This window comes from Xyrauchen texanus, chromosome 19 (genome assembly GCF_025860055.1).
Source record: "Xyrauchen texanus isolate HMW12.3.18 chromosome 19, RBS_HiC_50CHRs, whole genome shotgun sequence".
Classification (NCBI taxonomy): domain Eukaryota; kingdom Metazoa; phylum Chordata; class Actinopteri; order Cypriniformes; family Catostomidae; genus Xyrauchen; species Xyrauchen texanus.
The window spans coordinates 32,152,671-32,176,147 of record NC_068294.1 but is presented as its reverse complement, the minus strand read 5'-3'; the positions used below and the strand labels follow the sequence as shown (position 1 = coordinate 32,176,147).

At 40.0% G+C, this 23,477-nt stretch overlaps 1 protein-coding gene across 1 annotated transcript in view; it reads left to right on the top strand.

Annotated features, from left to right (window-relative positions):
* LOC127659675 (kelch-like protein 4) overlaps positions 1-23,477 on the top strand; it is a 65,272-nt gene that overhangs the window by 8,363 nt on the left and 33,432 nt on the right. The window contains exon 2 of the mRNA XM_052149598.1: positions 20,299-20,466. Within this exon, the coding sequence (XP_052005558.1) occupies positions 20,299-20,466 (168 nt within the window). The remainder of the gene's footprint in view (positions 1-20,298; positions 20,467-23,477) is intronic.

The following is a 23,477-nucleotide window of genomic DNA, read 5'->3' as shown; positions in this document are numbered from 1 at the left end:
CATAAAGCACATACCAGTTCCTAAATTTTTCATTTATCAAGCAAATCCAGATGGGCTTTTAAAGTCAGCCTATATATTTTTAAAGAGATTTCATACGTGAAATATTGATATTGAGATCTTTCAAAACACCAAGCAGAGTGAGAAATGTCTGGGGTACTAAACTTCCCTGCTGGCATGAAGTGCGTATGGTTGTGTCTGCGATCTGTTTAATAATTTCTTTGACTTGTCTGACAAGCTGACACCATGCTGGCGTGCAAAGGGTCATGATATGTACAAATACAACATTGTTCTGTGCACATAAAAATAATCTCAAACATTCTCATAAAAACAAAGCAATTAAAAATGTAACAAACTCTGATAAATTACAATTGTTTAGTGATTTTAATATGAAAACAGAGAATTATTAATAAAAATATGTTTTTTAAACAATTATGTGTGACCTTTAAACAGCGGACATGATTAATGACCAATTGCTATAGGTTGAAACATTAAGTGTGATTTATCTCCATTGAATACTTCACATGACTCAAATGCAATAGAATTTGATGAAAGTCAAATTTTGTCAAAGGGATGTACTCCCAGAGAGGAATACTTAGTGAAAGGTCTAAATTCCAAACTGCCGTAGCTATAATTACTTGCTAGAAGTAATTCTGCTTGAAGGATTTTTGTTAATCCATTGCTGTTTTCATAGAGACACACAGAGCAGCTATAGGTCACTAAGCAAATGGATGTTATGCATAAATTGTAAGCATTCTTTTGTTGTAACGAATACGAATACATTTTGCTTTTAGAAATAAATGTTTCGCTTTGTAGACTTTTTCTTTTTTTTTAACGAACTCATCAGTATTATAATAGTAATGATATTACACAGGATATTACAAACACAATATATCAGATGTCCATGCATTTCTGTGTTTACCTTGTTGGAAAAAAACAAAACGCTTAAAGGTTTGCTGGTCTCACTGCCTGGCCAAGCTGGTGTTTAGCTGGCCAGAGGATTTTTACTGCTTGTTCAATTTACTTATTTAAAACGAGCTGAAGCAACACAGTTCTAGACCATTTTGACACAACTTGATTTCATTGCGTTCTATCAGTTTAAATGTGTAAAATGGACGTTTACTTAATCCATGTGAGTTGGGGCTAGATAAATACTTTTTGTGGTGTTAATGTAGCATTGATTAAACTGGGCAGGGGATTTCCATTTCCCAGCATGCATTTTGGAGAAGATTTTTTAATGTTTAATTTTTTGTTGAATGTCTGATTGTCTGTTATGCTGTAGTTTTAGGGGTGACCTTTGTGATGAAGTATGGCACTTGTGTTTAGGTTTATAAGCAGTTGCAATTAAATATTAAATACAGTACAACAGTTTCACTGTCCTTACACATGCTCACCTGGAATATACTAATGATTAATAACTGAAATTAAATTGGATCAACATATGAAAATATCTGATATAAACCATAGTAAATCCAGTTTGATGAACCTAATGCAGATGAGTTAAAACTGCTACAGTATATTACATTTATTTTACATAATCCAACTAAATTATGTCGACTCAATGAAACCGACTTATTCTTTCTATAATTTAATTAAGGCTAATGACTTTTTTTCAGTGTCCCCAAACACATCTAAAACCAGTAAAACCTACCAACTTAATATGTGGTTTTAAGAAGGCTATAAAACATTTTAACACCTTCAAGCTTCTGAGATTTGTCTTATATTAGAAAGACGGTACGGAAAATAAATTCAGTGTCACACCAGCTGAGCAGTCTTTGTAAAAAAAAAAAGAATCTCTTGCTTTTGATGAAACGTTGTCTATGACAGAAATGTTATCCCTGACCCTTTAATAAGGAAACAGACAAGACTTGAGTCAGCAGCTGTTACGTTGAATGATATCTCAATTCCCTCTCAATTGCCTTGGAAAATAATGATACCATCTTGTCCTAGCCAGATTAGAGCTCCATTTCATGAAAAGATTTATAGTATCTTCATAAAACGTTGACAGGTTAAGAGACATTAAACAAGTAGAGAAATGAAATGCAGTATGACAGGAAAATTTTTGGTTAGATACGTGATATGAGTGCACAGCTTTGCTAGCTGGTTAAACGCGTCAAAACCACTGAAGTTTAAATAGAGGGAGAAAATAAAATATCAAAATAACTAATGAACAAAATAAAAATAAAAATTGTCTCAAGGACTCCAAGATGTTAAATAGCTGTACAGCTTTTTTAATCAGACTTTGGCTTAAAGATTGATTTTTGTAGGTTATTGATTAGTCAGAGAATTAGGTTTTTAGATGTACAGATTAAAACATCATACAAGAGCCCTTAAAATATTACTATTTCAAAAGGACTTTTTATAAAAGCTTCAATAAAGGGCAGCTGAAAAAGATGGAGACTATTTGTTCCTTTCAAAGGGTGCCAGTATGTTTGAATAATTCATTAATCTGTGTAGTTCAAGACTGCAGACTGCTTAATTTGGGTGGAAATCTCTGTAGAGTTTATGAATTAGTTTTAAATCATTTTTTATTTGTATTTTTTGCATCTACATTTTGAGACAGACTCTGTCTTGTCTCAAAATTCAATGTACATTCTATTAACAGAGAGGTTATACTCTACAGAAACAGTTGGTATTATTAATACATGCAATTTGCATTTCTCACAAAAGACAATCACATTTGTATTGCTGCAGTAGAATGTTGTCTGTCTTCTGAAATACAGCTATTAACATAATTATTAATAAATCAGGATTTGTTGTCATTTGAGGTCAATACATTAAAGCCAGGCATAAATTGGTGCTGTCTGTCAGGAAAATGTAAGGTGTTGAATAATAATACAGAAAAGTATTATCCTAAAAAGTGTAATTTTGCACATATCAAGTATATCCTAGGATTCTTTTGTAATTCTGTAGTAATTCTTAATATATTTTTTCAGTGCCTGGTTGTGAATACGTTGTATTGTAACATACTAACTTAACAGCCACAAAAAACGATGCCCCTAAAAATGTTATATTAGGGGCATGAGTGTTCATAATCAATGCTTATAATGATGAGAAGAGGCCTGAGCTGAGAGTTCTACAACACTTGCATGCTTTCATCTTTGCTCCTGTTCAGCATCTAAGAGGCAGTGCATGGTTATTTTTCAGAGAGAGAGAGAAAGAGATACAAACAAACAAATAGTAACAGTCTTGTCTGGAGGTACTGTGTTTGCCCAGATCTTCATAAAACATATAAGCCAAAACAATGAAAGAAAGTGAAGTTTTTGTCTAAAATGTACTTCGCAGTTGAACACTACCTAATAGAGAGGATGATAATAGTACAGAATATCAAGACATACTGCTTCACTAGGTAATTTATTTTCCTCCATGTTTCCACAACAGATATGTTTATATTAAATACAATCTATCTTTGGTCTGTTTTGGTATTTATAATATTGTTTTACTATGTCTCATTAATAGTACTCAGTACTCAGACTTTTTGTTTACATAATGCCACTGTTGTTTTTCACTCACTCACCACACTTTCACACACACACACACACACACACACACACCTCTCACACACACACACACACACACACACACACACACACACACACACACACACACACTCTCTCTCTCTCTCTCTCTCACACACACACACATTGCAACCTCCTGTTACTTAGGTTAAGATTGATTTTCCTGGGCTCACAACCTTACAATTAATTATTACGTGGTTTACAACTAGAATAACAAAAGTCAGATTATAAATGAGCCATTCTTAAAGTTCTATATAGTAGCATAATAAGTATTATGTATCTTTGCCAGACACTTGAAAACACACACACACACACACACACACACACACACACACACACACACACACACACACACACACACACACACACACACACACAGGTTTCCATGTTTTATGAGGACTTTCCATAGACATAATGGTTTTTATACTGTACAAACTTTATATTCTATCCCCTAACCCTACCCCTAAACCTAACCCTCACAGAAAACTTTCAGAATTTTTACATTTTCAAAAAACATAATTTAGTATGATTTATAAGCTGTTTTCCTCATGGGGACCGACAAAATGTCCCCACAATGTCAGAAATTTCAGGTTTTAGTATTCTCATGGGAGTTTTTATCCCCACAAAGTGATGAATACAAAATTCCTTTGCTAAAATGTTTATATTGCATGCTTATTTATATTTATTTAATATCTATCTATCTATCTATCTATCTATCTATCTATCTATCTATCTATCTATCTATCTATCTATCTATCTATATATATATATATATATATATATATATATAAAGTGACATGCATTAAAGACAGTCCCTTTTAGGCAATTTAGGATTCAGTGGTTTAAAGTCACCAATATAGAAGCAGACACATTGCAACCTCCTGTAACTAAGGTTAAGATTGATTTTCCTGGGCTCACAACCTTACAATTAATTATTAAGCGTTTTACAACTAGAATAACAAAAGTCAGATTATAAATTAAAGGCTAAACATGAGGGTGGCACGGTGGTGCAGCGGTTAGCACTGTCGCCTCACAGCAAGAAGGTTGTGGGTTCAAACCCTGGTTGCCCCGGCCTTTCTGTGTGGAGTTTGCATGTTCTCCCCGTGTCTGCGTGGGTTCTCTCCGGGTACTCCAGCTTCCTCCCACCATCCAAAAGACATGCAGGCTAGGTTAATTGGCGTCTCCAAAAAAAAAATTGCCGTGGATGTGGAGGTGAGTGTGAGTGTATGTCTGTCTATGTGTGGCCCTGCGATGGACTGACGACCTGTCCAGGGTGTCCCCCGCCTTTTGCCCCATGTTAGCTGGGATAGGCTCCAGCCCCCCGCGACCCTGTACACAGGATAAGCGGTTGACGATGGATGGATGGATGGCTAAATATGAGAAAAATGGCACCATCTGGTGGAAAATATAATTGTGTTAAATTTTGAAGCCAGGGCTCCGATATTATGAAAGCATAACATCATAGAATTCATTATTTTATGCTTTAATGGCACTGGGATCAATTATTGCAGTTGCAATGGGATAATTTTTGTCCATAAGGTCCTGAGTGTAACTATTTTGGGTTATTTGAGTGTAACTATTCATTCCCCCCAAAAATACACACCTTTGCTAAATTGAAATTAACACAGCCAAAATGATAGTAAAAAAATGAAAAAGACAAAAATTTCCCAAAGGTCGCACAAGGGTTAAATATGTACATTCAGATAGAGTTAATTAGACACATTTTTACAGGAATAAATTCATACAAGTATTTACAAGTTTAAATGCCATAAAATCAGTGTACATGCTATAACTAAAAGTTGGGCAAAATCTTCTGCCGTCCTACATATATAAAAAAAAATCGAATGCTGAAGTATAATTTGATGAAGGTTAAAATTTCAAAACTATTATGTTCTTTGGCTGCCGTCCAGTTTATATCGCGCACATGCTAGGTCCGTTCCTCTCCCACACCTGGCACACCATTTGCAGGTGAAGTCTCCATTCTCTATACCAGGGGTTCTCAATTAAAGTTCCAAGAGGTCTGGTCTCCACATTTCCTTCCCAGCAAAGGTCAGGATAATAATATGTAGCTTAGTACTTTGTAAATAAAAGAAATAAATAAAAAATATATATATATATATATATATATATATATATATATATATATATATATATATATATATATATATACACATTATAAAAATATATATATATATATTCCTAAACAGTCAAAATAGTCTCTTCAAAACTGGGCAGGGATGAGGACATTTGGGGCCCAGAGACAGCCAAAGTAGGAGGGGTCTGAGAGATCTTTTCTACCAAAAGATTAAACTTTTGCATCAAGACTTCATCAGTTGAGGGCACTTGGATATGAATATTAAAAGATAATATCAACAGTTCGTTTTGAAACTGAATGACAGCAGTACAGTTGTTTCATTTAAATATGTATATATAAATATGGGACACAGGAGGCCTATTAACAGATAAAAAACACTGTATGGGGGTTCAGGGTGTTAGGCATACCTCGTCTTGTTTCACTGTTCCCTCTTGTTTGCCATTTTTGTCACTTTTTGCATTCCATAGTTTTCACTTTTGTCCCGTATGTAACTCCATAGTCTCTTTGTTAGCGTTCGTGTTTTCCGTCATTGCTTTCACCTGTCCCTCGTTAACTTGCCACTTGCCTCTGTTTCTTCCCTCGTTATCTTGTTTGGTGTTCTGTTTGTTCATTGGCCCCTTAGTTCTATATTCATGTATATATACCCTGGTTTTTGGTTCAGTCCTTGTCTATCGTTGAATGTTGTTAGCCTGGTGTGTGTTCTCTGCCCGTTTTCCTCAGTCTTGTGTTTATTTCCCCATTGTGGGTTATCCTTTGTGTTTGTTGATTGTCTAAGTCAATAAAAGTAAGTTTGCATTTAGATCCGCTCTCCTCGTCTGCCTCCATTCGTAACGGAACGATAGACCGCCAAATATGGATCTAGCAGCTTTCTTTATGGAACTGGCCCAGGCGGATCTGACCATCCGCGAGTACTCCCACTTCTTTTCCGCTGTTGCCATCCACACCGGCTTCGACGACACATCCCTGAAGACCATCTACCAGCTTGGGCTACCAACATACCAGCTGTGGGAATTGCCGAACTCCGGAGACCTCACGTGGAGGGAATATGTGAGTCTAGTCTTGGGAGAACTCGCTGCCGGGGACCACCTCTCTCGATCCCGGTTTCCGCCTCTGGGCTTTCCGTGCCTGCCACGGCCAATGAGCCGGCGTTGCCAGCTTCGTCCGCCCGGCGGAGGAGAAGAGGAAACGCTTCTGCTCCCCAGTCTCCGCCTGCCACGGCCAGCGAGCCAGAGCCCACGCCTGCCACGGCCAGCGATCCAGAGCCCACGCCTGCCACTGCAAGCGAGCCTGAGTCCTCGTCCATCCCAGAGCCAGCGCCTGCAGCCTCGACCGTCCCTGAGCCAGCACCTTCCGAGCTTTCCAGAGCTCTGCCTTCCGAGCTGCCCGAGCTTTCCAGAGCTCCGCCCTCCGAGCCTTCCAGGGCTCCAGCCTCTCGAGCCTTCTACGGCCCTTCTCCCCGAGCCTCCTGTGGCTCCGCCTCCAGAGCCTCCTACGGCTCCACCTCCTGAGCCTCCTATGGCTCTGCTCCCAGAGACTTCTGAGCTTTCCAGGGCTCCGCCCCTCAAGCCTCTCGAGCCTTCTACGGCCCTTCTCCCCGAGCCTCCTACGGCTCCGCCTCCCGAGCCTCCTACGGCTCTGCTCCCAGAGACTTCTGAGCTTTCTAGGGCTCCACCTCTCGAGCGTCCTACAGCTCCGCCTCCTGAGCCTCCTACGGCTCCGCCTCTCGAGTATCCTGCGGCTCTGCTCCCAGAGACTCCAGAGCTTTCTAGGGCTCCACCTCTCGAGCGTCCTACGGCTCCACCTCCCGGGCTCTCTAGGATTCCGCTCAAGTTTCTCGAGCCTTCCTGGGCTCCGCTTCCCGAGCCTCCTACGGCTTCACATCCAGAGCCTTCCAGGCCTCCGCCTCTAGAGCCTCCTATGGCGCCACCTCCATCGGCCCCGCCACCAGAGCCTTCCAGGTCTCCGCCTCTAGGGCCTTCTCTCAGGGCCCCTGACCCTGTTCCTGATCTGTGGCCTCCGCCCAGGCCTCCTGACCCGGCCCCTGTCCTGTGGCCTCCTCCCAGGCCTCCTGACCCGGCCCCTGTCCTATGGCCTCCTCCCAGGCCTCCTGACCCGGCCCCTATCCTATGGCCTCCTCCCAGGGCCCCCGACCCAGTCCCTGTCCTGTGGCCTCCTCCCAGGCCTCCTGACCCTGTTCCCGTCCTGTGGCCTCCTCCCAGGCCTCCTGACCCAGTCCCTGTCCTGTGGTCTCCTCCCAGGCCTCCTGACCCTGTTCCCGTCCTGTGGCCTCCCCCCAGGCCTCCTGACCCGGCCCCTGTCCTGTGGCCTCCTCCCAGGGCCCCTGAACCTGTTCCAGCCCTGTGGCCCCCTCCCAGGCCTCCTGACCCTGTTCCCGTCCTGTGGCCTCCTCCCAGGCCTCCTGACCCTGTTCCCGTCCTGTGGCCTCCTCCCAGGCCTCCTGACCCAGTCCCTGTCCTGTGGCCTCCTCCCAGGCCTCCTGACCCTGTTCCAGTCCTGTGCCCTCCTCCCAGGCCTCCTGACCCGGTCCCTGTCCTGTGGCCTCTTCCCAGGGCCCCTGACCCAGTCCCTGTCCAGTGGCCTCCTCCCAGGTTCCCCAAACCGGTCCTTGCCCTGTGGCCAGCTCCCAGGTTCCCCAAACCGGTCCTTGCCCTGTGGCCAGCTCCCAGACCACCTGAACCTGTCCTTGCCCTTTGTGCCCCCCCAGGACTCCCTGCCTGCCCTCTGTGCCCCCTTGGACTCCCTGCCTGCCCTCTGTGCCCCCTTGGACTTCCTGCCTGCCCTTTGTGCCCTCCTGGACTTCCTGCCTGCCCTCCGTGCCCCCTTGGACTTCCTGCCTGCCCATTGTGCCCCCCTGAACTTCCTGCCTGCCCTCTGCGCCCCCTTGGACTTCCTGCCTGCTCTCGTGCCCCCCTGGTCTGCCCGTCTGCTCCTGGTGTTTTTTTTTTTTATTTTATTATTTGTTTTTTATTTATTTCGGATCGTCTGAAATCCGATCCTTGTGGGGGGGCTCTGTTATGCATACCTCGTCTTGTTTCACTGTTCCCTCTTGTTTGCCATTTTTGTCACTTTTTGCATTCCATAGTTTTCACTTTTGTCCCGTATGTAACTCCATAGTCTCTTTGTTAGCGTTCGTGTTTTCCGTCATCTTGTTGTCCCTCGTTAACTTGCCACTTGCCTCTGTTTCTTCCCTCGTTATCTTGTTTGGTGTTCTGTTTGTTCATTGGCCCCTTAGTTCTATGTTCATGTATATATACCCTGGTTTTTGGTTCAGTCCTTGTCTATCGTTGAATGTTGTTAGCCTGGTGTGTGTTCTCTGCCCGTTTTCCTCAGTCTTGTGTTTATTTCCCCATTGTGGGTTTTCCTTTGTGTTTGTTGATTGTCTAAGTCAATAAAAGTAAGTTTGCATTTAGATCCGCTCTCCTCGTCTGCCTCCATTCGTAACACAGGGATATCCCCTGAGAGAATATTTAAAACAAATGTAAAAGTCTCAATAGACTATTTTTATATTTTCCTTAAAGTGAGAATCTATTAACAACAATCAATTTAGATAACAACAGTGAAGTACTGTTTGCATAATAAGTATAAATAGGCTTTCCTTTCCATGACGACATCTAATTTTCACAAAATTAGGACAAAAATCTGTTTTTTTTTTATTATGAAAGGCTCATAAACTGCTGATTAATAAAGCTAAATTTAGACAGGGAAAAAACATTATAGTCTAAAGGCGCCACTATAACATTTTTGATGTGAATGTTTTGATGTTAAAATAATCACACCTGCAACTTGTACATACGGTAAATGAGGCTTTATGCTGTGCCTCATGTCTATAGTGGGTACAGGGGAGAGAGGCAATGCAGCAGAGCGGGAATAAAGCGTTCAGTGCTGAACGCACTTTATACGCAATTTCTCTCCAGCGCTGAACGATATACACGTATGCATACACAATCATTTAGCAAGGTGTCAGATAACTAGCACAAATATTTAGAGCACGGTCTGGATTGAAATGTCCTTCTGTCCGCATCTGGACCGGAGTCCAACTATTGAGTACCCCTGCTCTATACAGGAAATCAGCTCCCATGTTTATTATTCCCGGGACATGCGTCGAGCGTAATGAATAGGCATTGCTCAACACAATCTGTTTCAGTGCTAGGATGTGCAGTCGAGTCAAACATGTAACTCCTGGAAATTTATAGCCTATATGGCAATTTTAGCCACAGGAAATGGGGAAAAGCATTAGTGGGTCCAGGAAGCGTTAAACATTCAACAATTAATCGCAGAAGTTCACGTGTTAAATATCCGTTCACTTCTCATTTATAAGGATTTAAAAAAACTGTTCACAGAATGTGGATTATTACATTTATGTTGAATTGTTATGCATTATCTGTTGTCACTGTGTTGACACTGAATTGGTTATTCACTATTAATAAACAAGCAGTGTGATTTCATAAAAGATAAAATAAAATAAATCAAGCTCGTTCTAAGCATTGCAATCTCAGGTATTGTTCAGCTGATGTCTCAGTGGCTATAGGCAACCATACTGGGAGATATACTTGTCATTACTCCCTTATTCAAATGCAAAAAGACATCATATGACGAAAACCCAACTTGTACATGTTTTGTTCTACTGATACATCCTTTCTCATTACTGTTCTATGCCTACACAGCTTTCCTTGTTAAAAATGAACAAAAACAGCCTCAAATTCAAGCTCATAAGAGCTTACAAGAAAACAACAAGAAGCCCATATAGACTCTAGCTCACACAGTGTTATCTCTGGCATTATTTGGAGTGCCTAAATTAAAAATAGGACTGTTAAGAAAGCTAGATTTGCATTTAATTAAGGAAATACCAGTGCTTGCAAAGCAGTAAGAATATTTTTAAAGTTGTAGGTAAAAGGATAGATAGAGAAAGGGAGATACATTTATGGTAATCGGCAATGTAGATGGATAAATAGATTCAGTATGAAAAATTACAATGAGGTCATCGCTGTAAGATTTTGATTATAGAACATTCTATTGATGTAAGCCAATGGGAGATTTTCAAACTTTAATCATTCATTTATTGAAATTAATGTTAAGTGGTTTGTGCTGAATTAACTGAATAAATATGTAAAATAAAGAATGTTTGAGGAATATCAATACAGTGATTTTCTAGCACCGTAATAATCAATGCAAATTGCATTTAAAATATTGCTAGTAGAGTGGGATAATATAAATTAATTTATATTAAAGGTGGAATATTTAATTAATTGCCATCAAGAAATATTCAATCTGATTATTCATACGCATTCTGACAAATGGAAACATGATAAATGACCCCAGGATTACAGAGTGCCCTGTAAATGCAGATGACTGGATATTTATCTCCAAAACAGACATGTTCTTTGATTGCTGGAATAGAGAAATTGAACTGCATGAAAATAGTTCCTTTAGCACAAATCCTGGGGCTTACATGAAAACAGATCCAGCTTAAAAATAAGGTTAAGCCCCCACCACACTCAGTACATTAGATGTAAAGGATCAGTGGGTGAAAATGCTGGAGGAATGAAGCTTCAGTTAAGCTGTGATAAAGTTGATTATTTCTCACGCCTTTGAGGGAGCAGAGATAGCTGTAATCCTCTTTTAGAGTTTGTTATTATGGAATTGTCAGTTAGACATAAGGCATTTTATTAGGATTTTAACTTTTACTCCGAACTGAAAATGTACAGATATGTCAAGCAAAACCTGCAGCTTAAAAGATATGCGAGGCATTTAAGGCCAGAAAATTATCACTAAATCTCTACTGCACATTCACAAAAATTGGCGAATAATATTGCAGCGTGTTTATTTAGAGTCCCATAGACAACATACACCAACCCCTAAACCTAACCTTCCCTTACAAAAATTAACCATGGTTTTACTAGAGTAACCATAGTTTCATCATGGTATTTTCTAGAAAATTATAGTAACCACGTGGTTATATTAACACCATATTACTGTTGTAAGTATTTCTGGGTGATATCAATAACTGATAATTCACAGCTCATTGTGACCGATACCGATAATCGATTCGTAAGAATTGATTAGAAGAAAATTCTTAAATAATTTACAAGTTGGCTATTTCGTATGATATTTTTATTTTCCCGGTTATCGGCCAATAATATATCGGCCACCGTGCATCCCTGAAAAAAGTGGGACGAAAGGTGGATTCAAACCCGGGTCATCCACATGAAAAAAGCACATCCACATGTTAGACACATTACGTCATTGCAGCAACACTGGGACTTCAATTTCTGTGTTCCCATCAGACTACTGGAGTGTAAACCTCTCTGACAGTGTAGCAAGTGCTATTTACACCTAGTGCAAATATTCACTCAAAAATAAATATTTATTGTACTCTATATGGGGTGCAGGTATGCCGGTTTCCCTGGCATGCTTTTTTAACTAGTATAACCAGCAAGCCTCACTTGCTCAACCAGCTTTATTAGAAAGACCATGCAAGTTGACCTACATGGCTATGCTGATTTACCACCACCAAACCAGCATAAACCAGTTTGGCCAGCATGGAAATTCAAGCTTGCCTAAGCTGGAGTTTTAAGCAGGCTATTTGGATGCTACTTTGTTTATTCTTTCAACATTAAAAAATATGTCCAGAATGAGTTAAGATTCATCATCAGAATTAGATTAAATCAACACTGACATTGAAAAAAGTAATTCCTGTTCAAAAAGATTTTTTTTAAAAGGAAAACAATTGGCAAAAGGTACCACATATACTGTACACCCTGAAGCAGTTCAGTTATTCTATGCTGCGCTGTTTCAACACTATATGTGCACTATGCAACACTGAATAACAAAGCATCCTTCAAAAATTGGAAAAGCCATTGACATACTGTTCTATGAGGATTAAGATCCTGCCAAATAAAATCGCTTAGGGCTGCTTCAGCAGCTATTACTTGAAAGTTCAACCATATACAAGCGCAGAGCAGATCTCAGCAGAGATGCTGAAAATATTTTAATATAAGATCCTTGAAAAATCCTTTATACCTGCCTCCTAGCATGATTCCAATTGGATCGTCAACCACCCCGAGCTTCAATATGTGCTACTGAATTTGTGGAATTTTATTTTTGGGATTTGTTTTTATTAAGATTTGGTTGTCTGTTTAACCATTTTTGTTGATAGTATTGATCAGTTATATGAAGTAGATATAAGATAAACAGAGTTATATACAGAAAAGATATACTTTTTTCAAGTGGATATAAAATATAAAGAGCCAGTACTCTTAAACTAATTGCAGTTTTTACGTTATACACTATGCACTTATACACATGTGAATTTTCAAAGTGTAGTATTGTTCCAAATGGAACACTTAAAGCTTTTTTTACCACACCGTTTACACCTGGACAGTTTACTCCTGTGACCACTTGTGTTCGGATTTGGAGGGGAGGGTCTCTGTTTCATGATGTCATACATCAATCACTATGTCAGTGTTGCATGATAATAAAGCGCAACAAAGCCAGAAAAGACAAAGCGTGAAAAAACGGTGCACTGTTTCTCCCAGATGTGGTTTAAATTTTATCTAAGCAAAAATTCCACATGTCAAGCAGAATTATCTGTTATTTTAGTGGATTACCTTTATTAAAGGAGCTTCAGCTGTTTGTGATTGTCATCTGTGTTGATATCAGAATGAGCTTTATTGCCAAGTATGCTTCCACATACAAGGAGGGGGCTTGCAGGACGTGTTGGTGTTTGTGTGAAGTGAAGGTCAGAGCGGGTATGGGGCGTATGACTGGGCTTTCCATATCTACAGTAAAACACATCAACATGTCATCAGCTAGTTGTTGGTTCCCTACAGTGTTGGGGGATAGTGTCTTGAAGTTAGTAACGTCTTTCAGGCCTCTCCACATTGATATAGGGTCATTAGTTGAAAACTTGTTTTTCAGCTTCTCAGAGTATCTTTTTTTTAGCCACTTTAATTTCCTTAACCACTGTGTTTTTGGCATGATTATGCAAGATTTTATCCCTGCTTCTGTAAACATCTGCTTTGGCATGATGAAGCTGTCTGAGTTTTCCTGTAAACCATGGTTTGTCATTGTTGTACATTAAATAAGTCCTAGTAGGAATGCACATATCTTCACAGAAACTCATATAGGATGTCACAGTATCTGTGAGCTCATCTAGATTGGTGTCTGCAGCTTCAAAACCACTCCAATCAGTGCAGTCAAAGCAGGCTTGTAGTTCCAGCTCTGCTTCATTTGTCCAGCTCTTTACAGTCCTTACTACAGGTTTCTCTAATTTAAGTTTCTGCATTTAGGTTATAAGAAGATGAACCAGACAGTGATCAGAGAGTCCCAAAGCTGCTTTAGGGACAGAGTGATATGCATCCTTTAATGTTGTGTAGCAGTGGTCCAATATATACAATATAATGTACCTGGTAGGGCATGTAATGTGCTGTCTGTATTTTGCCAGTTCACGTGTGAGGTTGGCTTTGTTAATATCGCCGACAATAATAATAAGTGAGTCCAGGTGTTGTTGCTCCATGTCTGTGATCTGATCAGACAGCTTTTTCAGAGCTGCATTCAAGCACACGTGTGTAATATAAACACTTACATAGTTACACATAGATTTCTCTGTTAACTATGCAATGCGATCTGCTCTGAAAAGCTGAAAGCTCAGCAGATGTAATGCACTGTCCGGAATGGTTTCACTCAGACAGGTTTCTTTGAAGCACAAGGCAGCAGAGTTTGAAAAGCCCATGTTTGTATGGGTGAGGAAATGTAGTTCATCTGTTTTGTTAGGGAGAGAGCAGAGATTCACTTGACTCAGCAGCGCTCTTCGAAAGCCACGCAGTCGGAGCTTGACCAGCACGTCGGCTCGCTTCCCTCACCTGCATGTCATAGCGTGCTTAAACAACACAGCTGCGTCTCCAACTTAAATGTCCAGAAAAACATCTGAATAGTCAAAAAACAGGAAAAGATAGTCTGGTATGTGCTGCCAAATGTTCAGAAGTTCGTCCCTGTTAAAACTGATTGGAACAAAATGACTAAACACAGGACAAACAAACAAAAACAACAAAAGTATTGAAGAGCTCCACACCAAGGTGGCCATCTGCGGCGACATCGTCTATCAGGATCACCTCAAATGCGATGTGGACATATGCATTTTTGACCACATTTGTATGTGATTTCTGTGGTTCGATCCAATTTTAGATCCTGTTTAGACCTATATTCAGGTCTGACCACATGTGATTGGATCACCATAAATTGGGTCTTTAACATACTACTCGTACTACTTACAGAATAGTGCAGAAGTGTGTGGTTTGGAACACACCTTAAGATATTAATCTGCTTTTTGGTTAAGCATTTTGTGGTGATATACACTAGTACATGCTCTTGAAATAGCATTTGAGTCTGTTAGTAGGCTGTTCTGTATGCTTAGGTAACTGTATCAACTGCCCACTTGTTATTGATCTGGTCGAGTGCCACATCTCAAGTCCAATAAGTGCACGGACACTATTGATATGGATATACAGTATAATGGGTTATGTAATTCACCACAATACAACAAATAGATCCATCCTGCAAAAAACAGAGCTGTGAGTATACAGTGTGAAAAATATCATAGTAATTTAAACCAGTGATTGATATTGATAATTTAGTATCACTGTATAATAAGGTTCCATTTGTTTACATGGTTACAGGTTACATTACTTAACATGACCTAACAATAAACAATGCTTTTACAGCATTTATTCATTGTGGTTAATGTTAATTTCACCATATAGTAATACATGTTTTTATAATCAAAAGTTGTATATGTTAACATATACAGTGTGAAAAATATCATAGTAATTTAAACCAGTGATTGATATTGATAATTTAGTAACACTGTATAATAAGGTTCCATTTGTTTACATGGTTACAGGTTACATTACTTAACATGACCTAACAATAAACAATACTTTTACAGCATTTATTCATTGTGGTTAATGTTAATTTCACCATATAGTAATACATGTTTTTATAATCAAAAGTTGTATATGTTAACATGAGTTAATGCACAATCAACTAACATGAACTAACAATTATGTAATTTTTTAAAATTTTTAACTAACATTAACAAAGATGAATAAATGCTTTAAAAATATATATTATTCATTGTTAGTTAATGATACCTAATGCATTTACTAATGTTAGTGCTTAATTATGCACAGATTTAGTATTAAGCCACAAATAGTGTTCTAAAGCCAGTGTATTATCAACATCAACGAAATTAGACATTAAATCAAAGAATCAAAAGAAAAATAGATAAACAGATAATAAACAAGTAATAATTCAACTTTATAAATGTGTGGTATTTAATCAACATCCCTTGTCATATGAGCCATAATACACAGTCACACATAATAGTGTTTTAAGTGTTATTTGAATTTATTCGTTGAATTTAAAAAATAAATACATATTTTTTCCTTAAATTGTCTTTAGCAATTAATTCAATTTAATGTAATTTAACTATCATATTTAGATATAATAATTATTTGTAGCAAAGTCAGACACTATTCAGGGGTTACAGAAATGTTTTCAGTTGTTTGCTACACATCAGGTTTCTGGTGCATTGTGGCTTGAATTTATTTATACCATTTATTTAAAAAGCCAATTTCACAGGCAGAAAGAAAACATTTTCAGTAAATTTACAGCCTTCCGGAGAGTGATACAGAAGCAATTCGGTTCTCTCAAATTGGTAGACATAAAAAGTCCTCTCAACATTCCTTTGAGCAAAAAGTAATGTATCTAGGTTTTACAACCCCTCGTTGTTGGCTTATTTCTTATTCAGGACACTCAAGTGTTGTGCCAAAACATAGTTATAATGTCAGGGTGATAAACTACCCATCTATTTAACATAAAAACCACCCAATAATGACCAGAATGATTCAGAGACTGTTAGCTATTGCCTTCCACACAACATAAACACTATTCACTGTTCAAGCATTCACTTTTTGAGTGGATCTTCATAACAGAAATTAAAAAAAGGAAGCATGCAAACATACATGATTTTTAACAACCCATCTGTTTGCATGGCCTATATGTGAAATATCAGACTATTTTATAAAATCCTTCAGCCAGACAGCCTAGATCATAGCAACCCCAGGACTATTTTAAAGGTTTCAAATTCAACACCCCCCCCTCAGCTTGTAAATATCAGTGTGATCACCTACCACTGACAGCTGACCAGAGAGATAAAGATAATGTATTTCGTATGAGAGTCACCTTGCTCATTAAGACAACACATGGCAACACATCTCCATTCCAATGGGCCAATAGACTACTTATCACAGTTACTCTACTCTGCTTAACTATAAATAGAGAGCAAATTAATATGATTTGTGCTGCAGTATGCTTGAAAACTAGCTCCTAATGATGGAGCACGTCTGCCCTCCAATTCGAGGACACAAGGGTGAAATTCTGCTTTATGCGTGTACTCTAAGGGCAGAGTCACAGGTCTCAAATCCATTGATCCAATGACCACAGGTGTCAATGGAATTTACTTAGTAATTAAAACGTTTATGAGATCATTACATTTTATCAGGTGCTTCATTTTTACTCTCATCTCTATGGTTTTGGAACTCATTTTAAAAGATAAAGAGGGCAACAGAACATGCTGTTGTTAAAAGTATTTTTACAGTTAATTCCAGTGCTGTAATTCGATTGGACAAATGGTGCTGATACACAAAACTGCTACAAAATGATTAATTGGAAGTTTTTGAAAATGTCATATTCTATGGCATAGATTACAGAAAAGTAATCAAAATGCACAGCTCTGCGGTACTTCCCTCTGGCAGCTAGACTTTTTGAACAGTGTTATGGACTGGTTAAATGTCAAATATGCATTTGTTCCGTGAAGGACAGCAAAATAAAGGGTTTAGATTGTTTGCCGTGAGTCAGGAGGATTATTCAGATGCAGCACAATGGCTTGTAATCTACCGTTCTGCAGGGAGAGCAGCTCAGAATTTACTTTATCAAAGCTCTATAAAGAGACCAGATCCCCACAAAGTCCCATGCATCTAAATAAATAAAACAGTAAAGTTTGTGCAAATAGTAATCTGCCCCTTTGGAAAACTCTGGTTTTCCATCCACTTTTACGGAGTTTAGCTCTAATGGTTTTAATTTGAGCTCTGACAAGTGTGAAGGAAGACATACAAAGAATCACTAATGTCCAACTAGGATGCATGAGAAAAAGATATTACTTTTGAACAGTGTACAATTCAAGCATACACAAAACTTAATCAAACAACTTTGTGACAGTCAAATAGTCCATTGTCACAGCATGTCCAAATAATACACACAGCTGGGTTCAAAAGTCCACATTCATTCAAATCTGGGATTCAAAATCTAATTTAAACTTGGAAATGAACTGAAATTTTGAAAAATGTCAAACAAAGATCATTATAACATAAAATGAATAAGAAATATTTATGAATATGCACAATATCTATGTCACTAACTAAATAAAGAAATTCATGACATTGACAGTTAACATATTTATACAAAACGTCAGATTTCCATACTTTCTATAGTGCACACAGAAGCTCTTTGGAACATTCTCAAATCATGCTGGGATATTAGGGATCATCAGGTTTTGGCATAAACTTGTGAGGGCTATGCCAAATCAAGTGCCTATTGCCATTACAGCAAAAGGGGAGAAATACCAAATACCAAGAAATTCTAAATGAGTAAATACATTTTTATTATATGCTTATCAGAGGGGTTACCAGGATATCATGTTTGGGAGGGCATTTGGCTTGTTTGGGGGGGCAACATAAACAATTGAAAAAATCGGCACAAAATTAAGCTATACTACACACAATCTGTTTTAGTGCATATCTTTTTCTAAGCCAGGAACCCAGAGATAGGCACAGGGCCCCAATTAGACTATAGGGCTATCACATAAAAGTTAGTTAAACCAGGTCAACATTAATAATATGATGATGATATTATTATTATTTATTATTATTATTGACAGATTCATATATCAGATCACGGTGATTGCCTGGTGATGAGTGACAGGTGTTTGCTTGTGAGAAGACGTGCTACACGAGTAGGCAACCGAGATGAGAGAGTTTTTTAAATGAATCTGAAGTCACGTTTGTATAGACAAGAGGTAAATGTTCTTCTAAGCTATTCCAGACTTAGGTGCTACTTTTAGGGCTAAAATGCTTCGTGAATTACTCTTAGTAAAAGCTTATAAGTACACACTAGCACTAATGAGAAAATAACAAAGTTGTGAGCAGTGAGCCTTGTAACACGAGCTACCAACAGATTCAAAATATATATCGACTGACTGTGACTACTGTGCACTCTGGTTGTTAATGTGATCCGGCAGCAGACTGCCACACACCCAATAACGGCCAATAGAAAAGCAATAGGCTACATTTTTTTTAATGAACGTTCTAGTTAGGACTGTTCGTTTTTTATTTAAGGGGCTACTGGAGGAGTTTTGAGATCTATAGTCAAAACAGACTTAGATAAATGTATTTAATTAAATACTACTATTTTTCACAGTCTCATTTTTACTTTAAGACCGGGGTAAAGCAAGGAAAACTAAAATTTACCTCAACAAGGCGGGATAATGAACGACTCTAGTCTCATTCGTGGAGGTGGAAAAACAAGTTCTTTGTGAAATGCAAGATTTATTGTATTAAAATTGAAATGCAAAAGAAAAGTTATGAGTCTGCTGTTTTTGTCAATTTTAAGTTTTAATTTAAAATGTTTGTGATTTTAATATAAATACATGGTTAAATATTTTTCCACTTAATTGCTCGAGCAAATTAATATATACATCTGTATAGAAGTAATGCATTGAATAAGTTGATTAAATTGGGTTTTAACGTGAATACGTCTATTAAAGAGTGTATATGTGTACAAAGAGAATCGCAATGCTGACAAAACTTTTTTTTTTAAATAAAAGTTGCTGATAACTTCAGGATTTGAAAAAAAAAAAATAGTGAGTATGCCTATGTGTTTCTGGTACAGTACAGCCGCGGATCAGTTAGCCTACAAAGTAACGCAGCATATGTGAAAGCATCCGCATACAGTGCACTGCACACTGCTTTCTCATTGCCGCACATTCTATCAGCTGCAGTTCTGGTCCCCGAAAACTCGACGTACATTCACATCATATGTTAATGCAGCGGTAGAGTTACACTCACAGGACACTGCACTTATTCGCAATCACAAAAGTTCATTGTTTGCTCGTGCTTTAAAGCGCTGCCAGGTAAACATTTCATTTGCGTTGTGTTCTGACATAATGCATTTTTTCTGAGCGCGTACGCCGTGAAACAGCGCCAAAACTTGATTTTTGTTGTGTCAGACCTCACTCATCTGCTAGCGATGGAAAAATATGCACAAAACAATCCACTTTTAAATTGTAATTTATCATCAGATGGACAGATTATTTCTCAAATTCTCAGGGGAGGCAGAGCTTATCCTAGGGGAGGCACTGCCTCCCCCAGCCTCCCCCTAGACACGCCCCTGATACTTATTTAAATTTACACTCAAATTGTTACTCTGAAAATATTAAAATAGCAGCATTTTCACAAGTGGCCCATCTGTCACTCACCTGGATCAAATAGCCAAACTGGCAAAAGCGCACATCGTTCAGCCCCAACTGAATTCTGATCTTACTCTTTCCCACAGTTTTGCTTTGAGCAGTTTCTCCAGGATGAGCTCCAATTGCTCAGATGAGTTTTTCCAGGCCACAAATCATGCAGAACAGACTTTTCGAAAGATGGAGACTTACCTTCAGCACAAGCAGCTGTGTGATGTACTTTTGATAGCCGGAGATCACAAGATCCCCGCGCACAGGTGAGTCTCATCTGGATCAAATCACCTTGCTTTCATAAATACTACTTTCAGTTCTGCAAAAAATAATAAAACAAACAGATGAACAGGACAAAAGGGAATACTGTTTAAAATGCAGCGCATTTACTTCACAGAAATCATTAGACCATCAAACAATACTTCATTATTATATTACTCATCAAGTCTTACAGATTAACATTTTAGCCTACAAACTTAATGATAGTATTAGCCATCAGAGACCCACAGTAGCAACATTGCAACGTGTTTAAAACAATTAAATAATGCAGCAATTAAATACTATTTATTTTTCAATAAATATAGGTTAAACAAAACAACAGCAGCCCACACTACAATTTTAATCTTCAAGCATGCCAATGTCACACAACATGTTCACGTGCCGAATGACACCATTTCTGTTTCAATTCCAAACACTTTTAGTTGTATTTACAAAAAAGTTAAATATATACACAGTATATTACACCAATGAGACAACATTATGACCACTCACAGGTGAAGCATATAACAAGTCAAGGTCTGGGGAGATTAGATGGTAAGTGAACAATCAGTTCTTGTAGTCAACGTGTTGAATGCAGGAAAAATGGGCAGGAGTAAAGGCCTGAGCGACTTTGACAAGGGCCAAATGGTTATGGCTAGACGACTTGGTAAGAGCATCTCTGAAACGGCAAGGCTTGTGGTGTGCTCCAATTCAGCTGTGGTGAATACTTCTGAGAGTGGTCTGAGGGACAAACCACAAACCGGCGACAAGGTGTTGGGTGCCCAAAGCTCATAGATGCATGAGGGCAACGAAGGCTATCCCGTCTGGTACGAACCGACAGAAGGTCTACTGTGGCAAAAGTTGCAGAACATTTTAATGATGGTTACATGAGGAATGTGTCTCAACACACAGTGCATCGCACACTGCTGCATCGTTTAAAATCGATGGCACCAGGATGTACTGAGGGAAAAAGACAAGCAAGTGGAGGAAGTGTGATGCTCTGGGCAATGTCCTGCTGGGAAATCCTGGGTCTGGCCATTCATGTGGATGTCAATTTGACCCATACCACACGTTGCAGAGCAGGAACACCACTTAATGGCAATGGTATTCCCTGATGGCAGTGGCCTCTTTCAGCAGGATTATGCACCCTCCCACACTGCACACATTGTTCGGGAATGTTTTGAGAAACATGATGAAGAGTTCAAGGTGTTGCCCTGGCCTCCAAATTCCCCAGATCGCAGTCCGATTGAGCATCTGTAAGATGTGCTGGACCAACAAGTCCGATCCATGGTGGCTCCACCTCTCAACTTACAGGACTTGAATGATCTTCTGCTAATGTATTGGTGCCAGATACCACAGGACACCTTCAGGGGTCTTGTAGAGTCAATGCCTCGGCGGTCCGGCGCTGTTTTGGTGGCACGTGGAGGGCCAACAGCATATTAGGCAGGTGGTTATAACGTTTTGGCTCATCAGTGCATATATATATGCACTGGGCTGCCACCTATGAAATGAATGTTGCATTTATAGTCCTTTTCTGATACTACAGTACATTCAAAGTACAGTGAGTAGGGGACTCTCCTCAACAACCACCAGTGTGCAGCACCAAACTGGATGATGTGACAGAGGCAATCACAATCACCACACACCAGCTGTTAGTGGAGAGGAGAGAGTGGACTGATACAGACAATTAATGGATGGGGATTATTAGGAGACCATGATGGATAAGGGCCAATGGGGAAATTTGGCCAGGACACCGGAGTTACAGCCTTACTCTTTACGAGAAATGCCCTGGGATTTTTAATTACCCCTGAGTGTCAGGACATCAGTTTAATGTCTCATCTGAAAGACAGTGCCTTTTTACAGTATAGTGTCCCCATCACTCTATTGGGGTGTTAGGACCCACACAGACCACAGTGTGAGCACCCCCTGCTGGCCTCACTAACACCTCTTCCAGCGGCAACCTTAGTTCCCCTTCTGTCACTCCCTCGACATTGTGTCGAGTGTAGTGACACAAGGGTTTTTTCTTGAGAGCCTGGCGTACCTCTGAACTTGAGAAAAGGCCAATGACAAAATGCCCTTCCGCCCTTGTGTAGTTCCTGGATGCGGTCTCGTGTACCTGGGTAGCGATCACACTGAGGCAGTGTTTGTGGATGGTACATGTAATTACTGCGAGAATATGACCATGGCAACGTTGCGGTCACGGCTTTCATTTCTCAAAGTGAATACCACTTCAGCCGCCCCCACGTCGCTCCTTCCCACGGGATTGAGGACGATCCGGCTGGTGATGGAGGCAATTTAGGGATGGCAGCGGGCTCGATTTCGCCATGTAAATCCCCACGAACCACCCGCTCCCCGGCACGCTTGCTTGCTTCCATCCGGGCTCGAGGTGAGTGTGGCCCGCCTCACGGCCAGTCGGCATTCTCCCTCGAGCCCCCTGATTTGGATGATTTCGCCGCTGCATCGGAGAGTGTTCAAGTGTCTCACGCAGAAGACTCGTATGGGCTGCCACCTTCGGGTCAGCCTGCCCAGACTAAGGCTGATGCGCAGATTGCCGACATGCTTTCCTGGGCCGCCGTGAGTGTTGGGTTGGACTGGAACCCTCCGTCCTCCCCACAGCCTTCATGGCTTGACGATTGGTACCCAGGGTCAGGGCGTGGCTCCCAGCCACACCCTCCCACCAGTACCTTTCTTCCCGGAAGTGAATGTCGAGCTGATGATGACATGGAGGGCACCCCTCCAAGGCCTGTAGGATGACATCGTCACTGACCTCGAAAGCCTACAGCACCACTGGTCAGGCCGCATCTGCCCTGCATACCATGGCTCTTCTGCAGGTCCACCAAGCCAAGGCACTCAAAGAATTGAACCTGGGTAGTCCTGACCCCAACGTGCTGCAGGAACTGCACTCTCAGAGCCACGAAGGTCACAGCGCGGGCACTCGGGCGGGCGATGACCACCCTCATGGTCCAGGAATGCCACCTCTTGATGAACATGGTCTAGATGCGTGATGTTGACAAGGCCG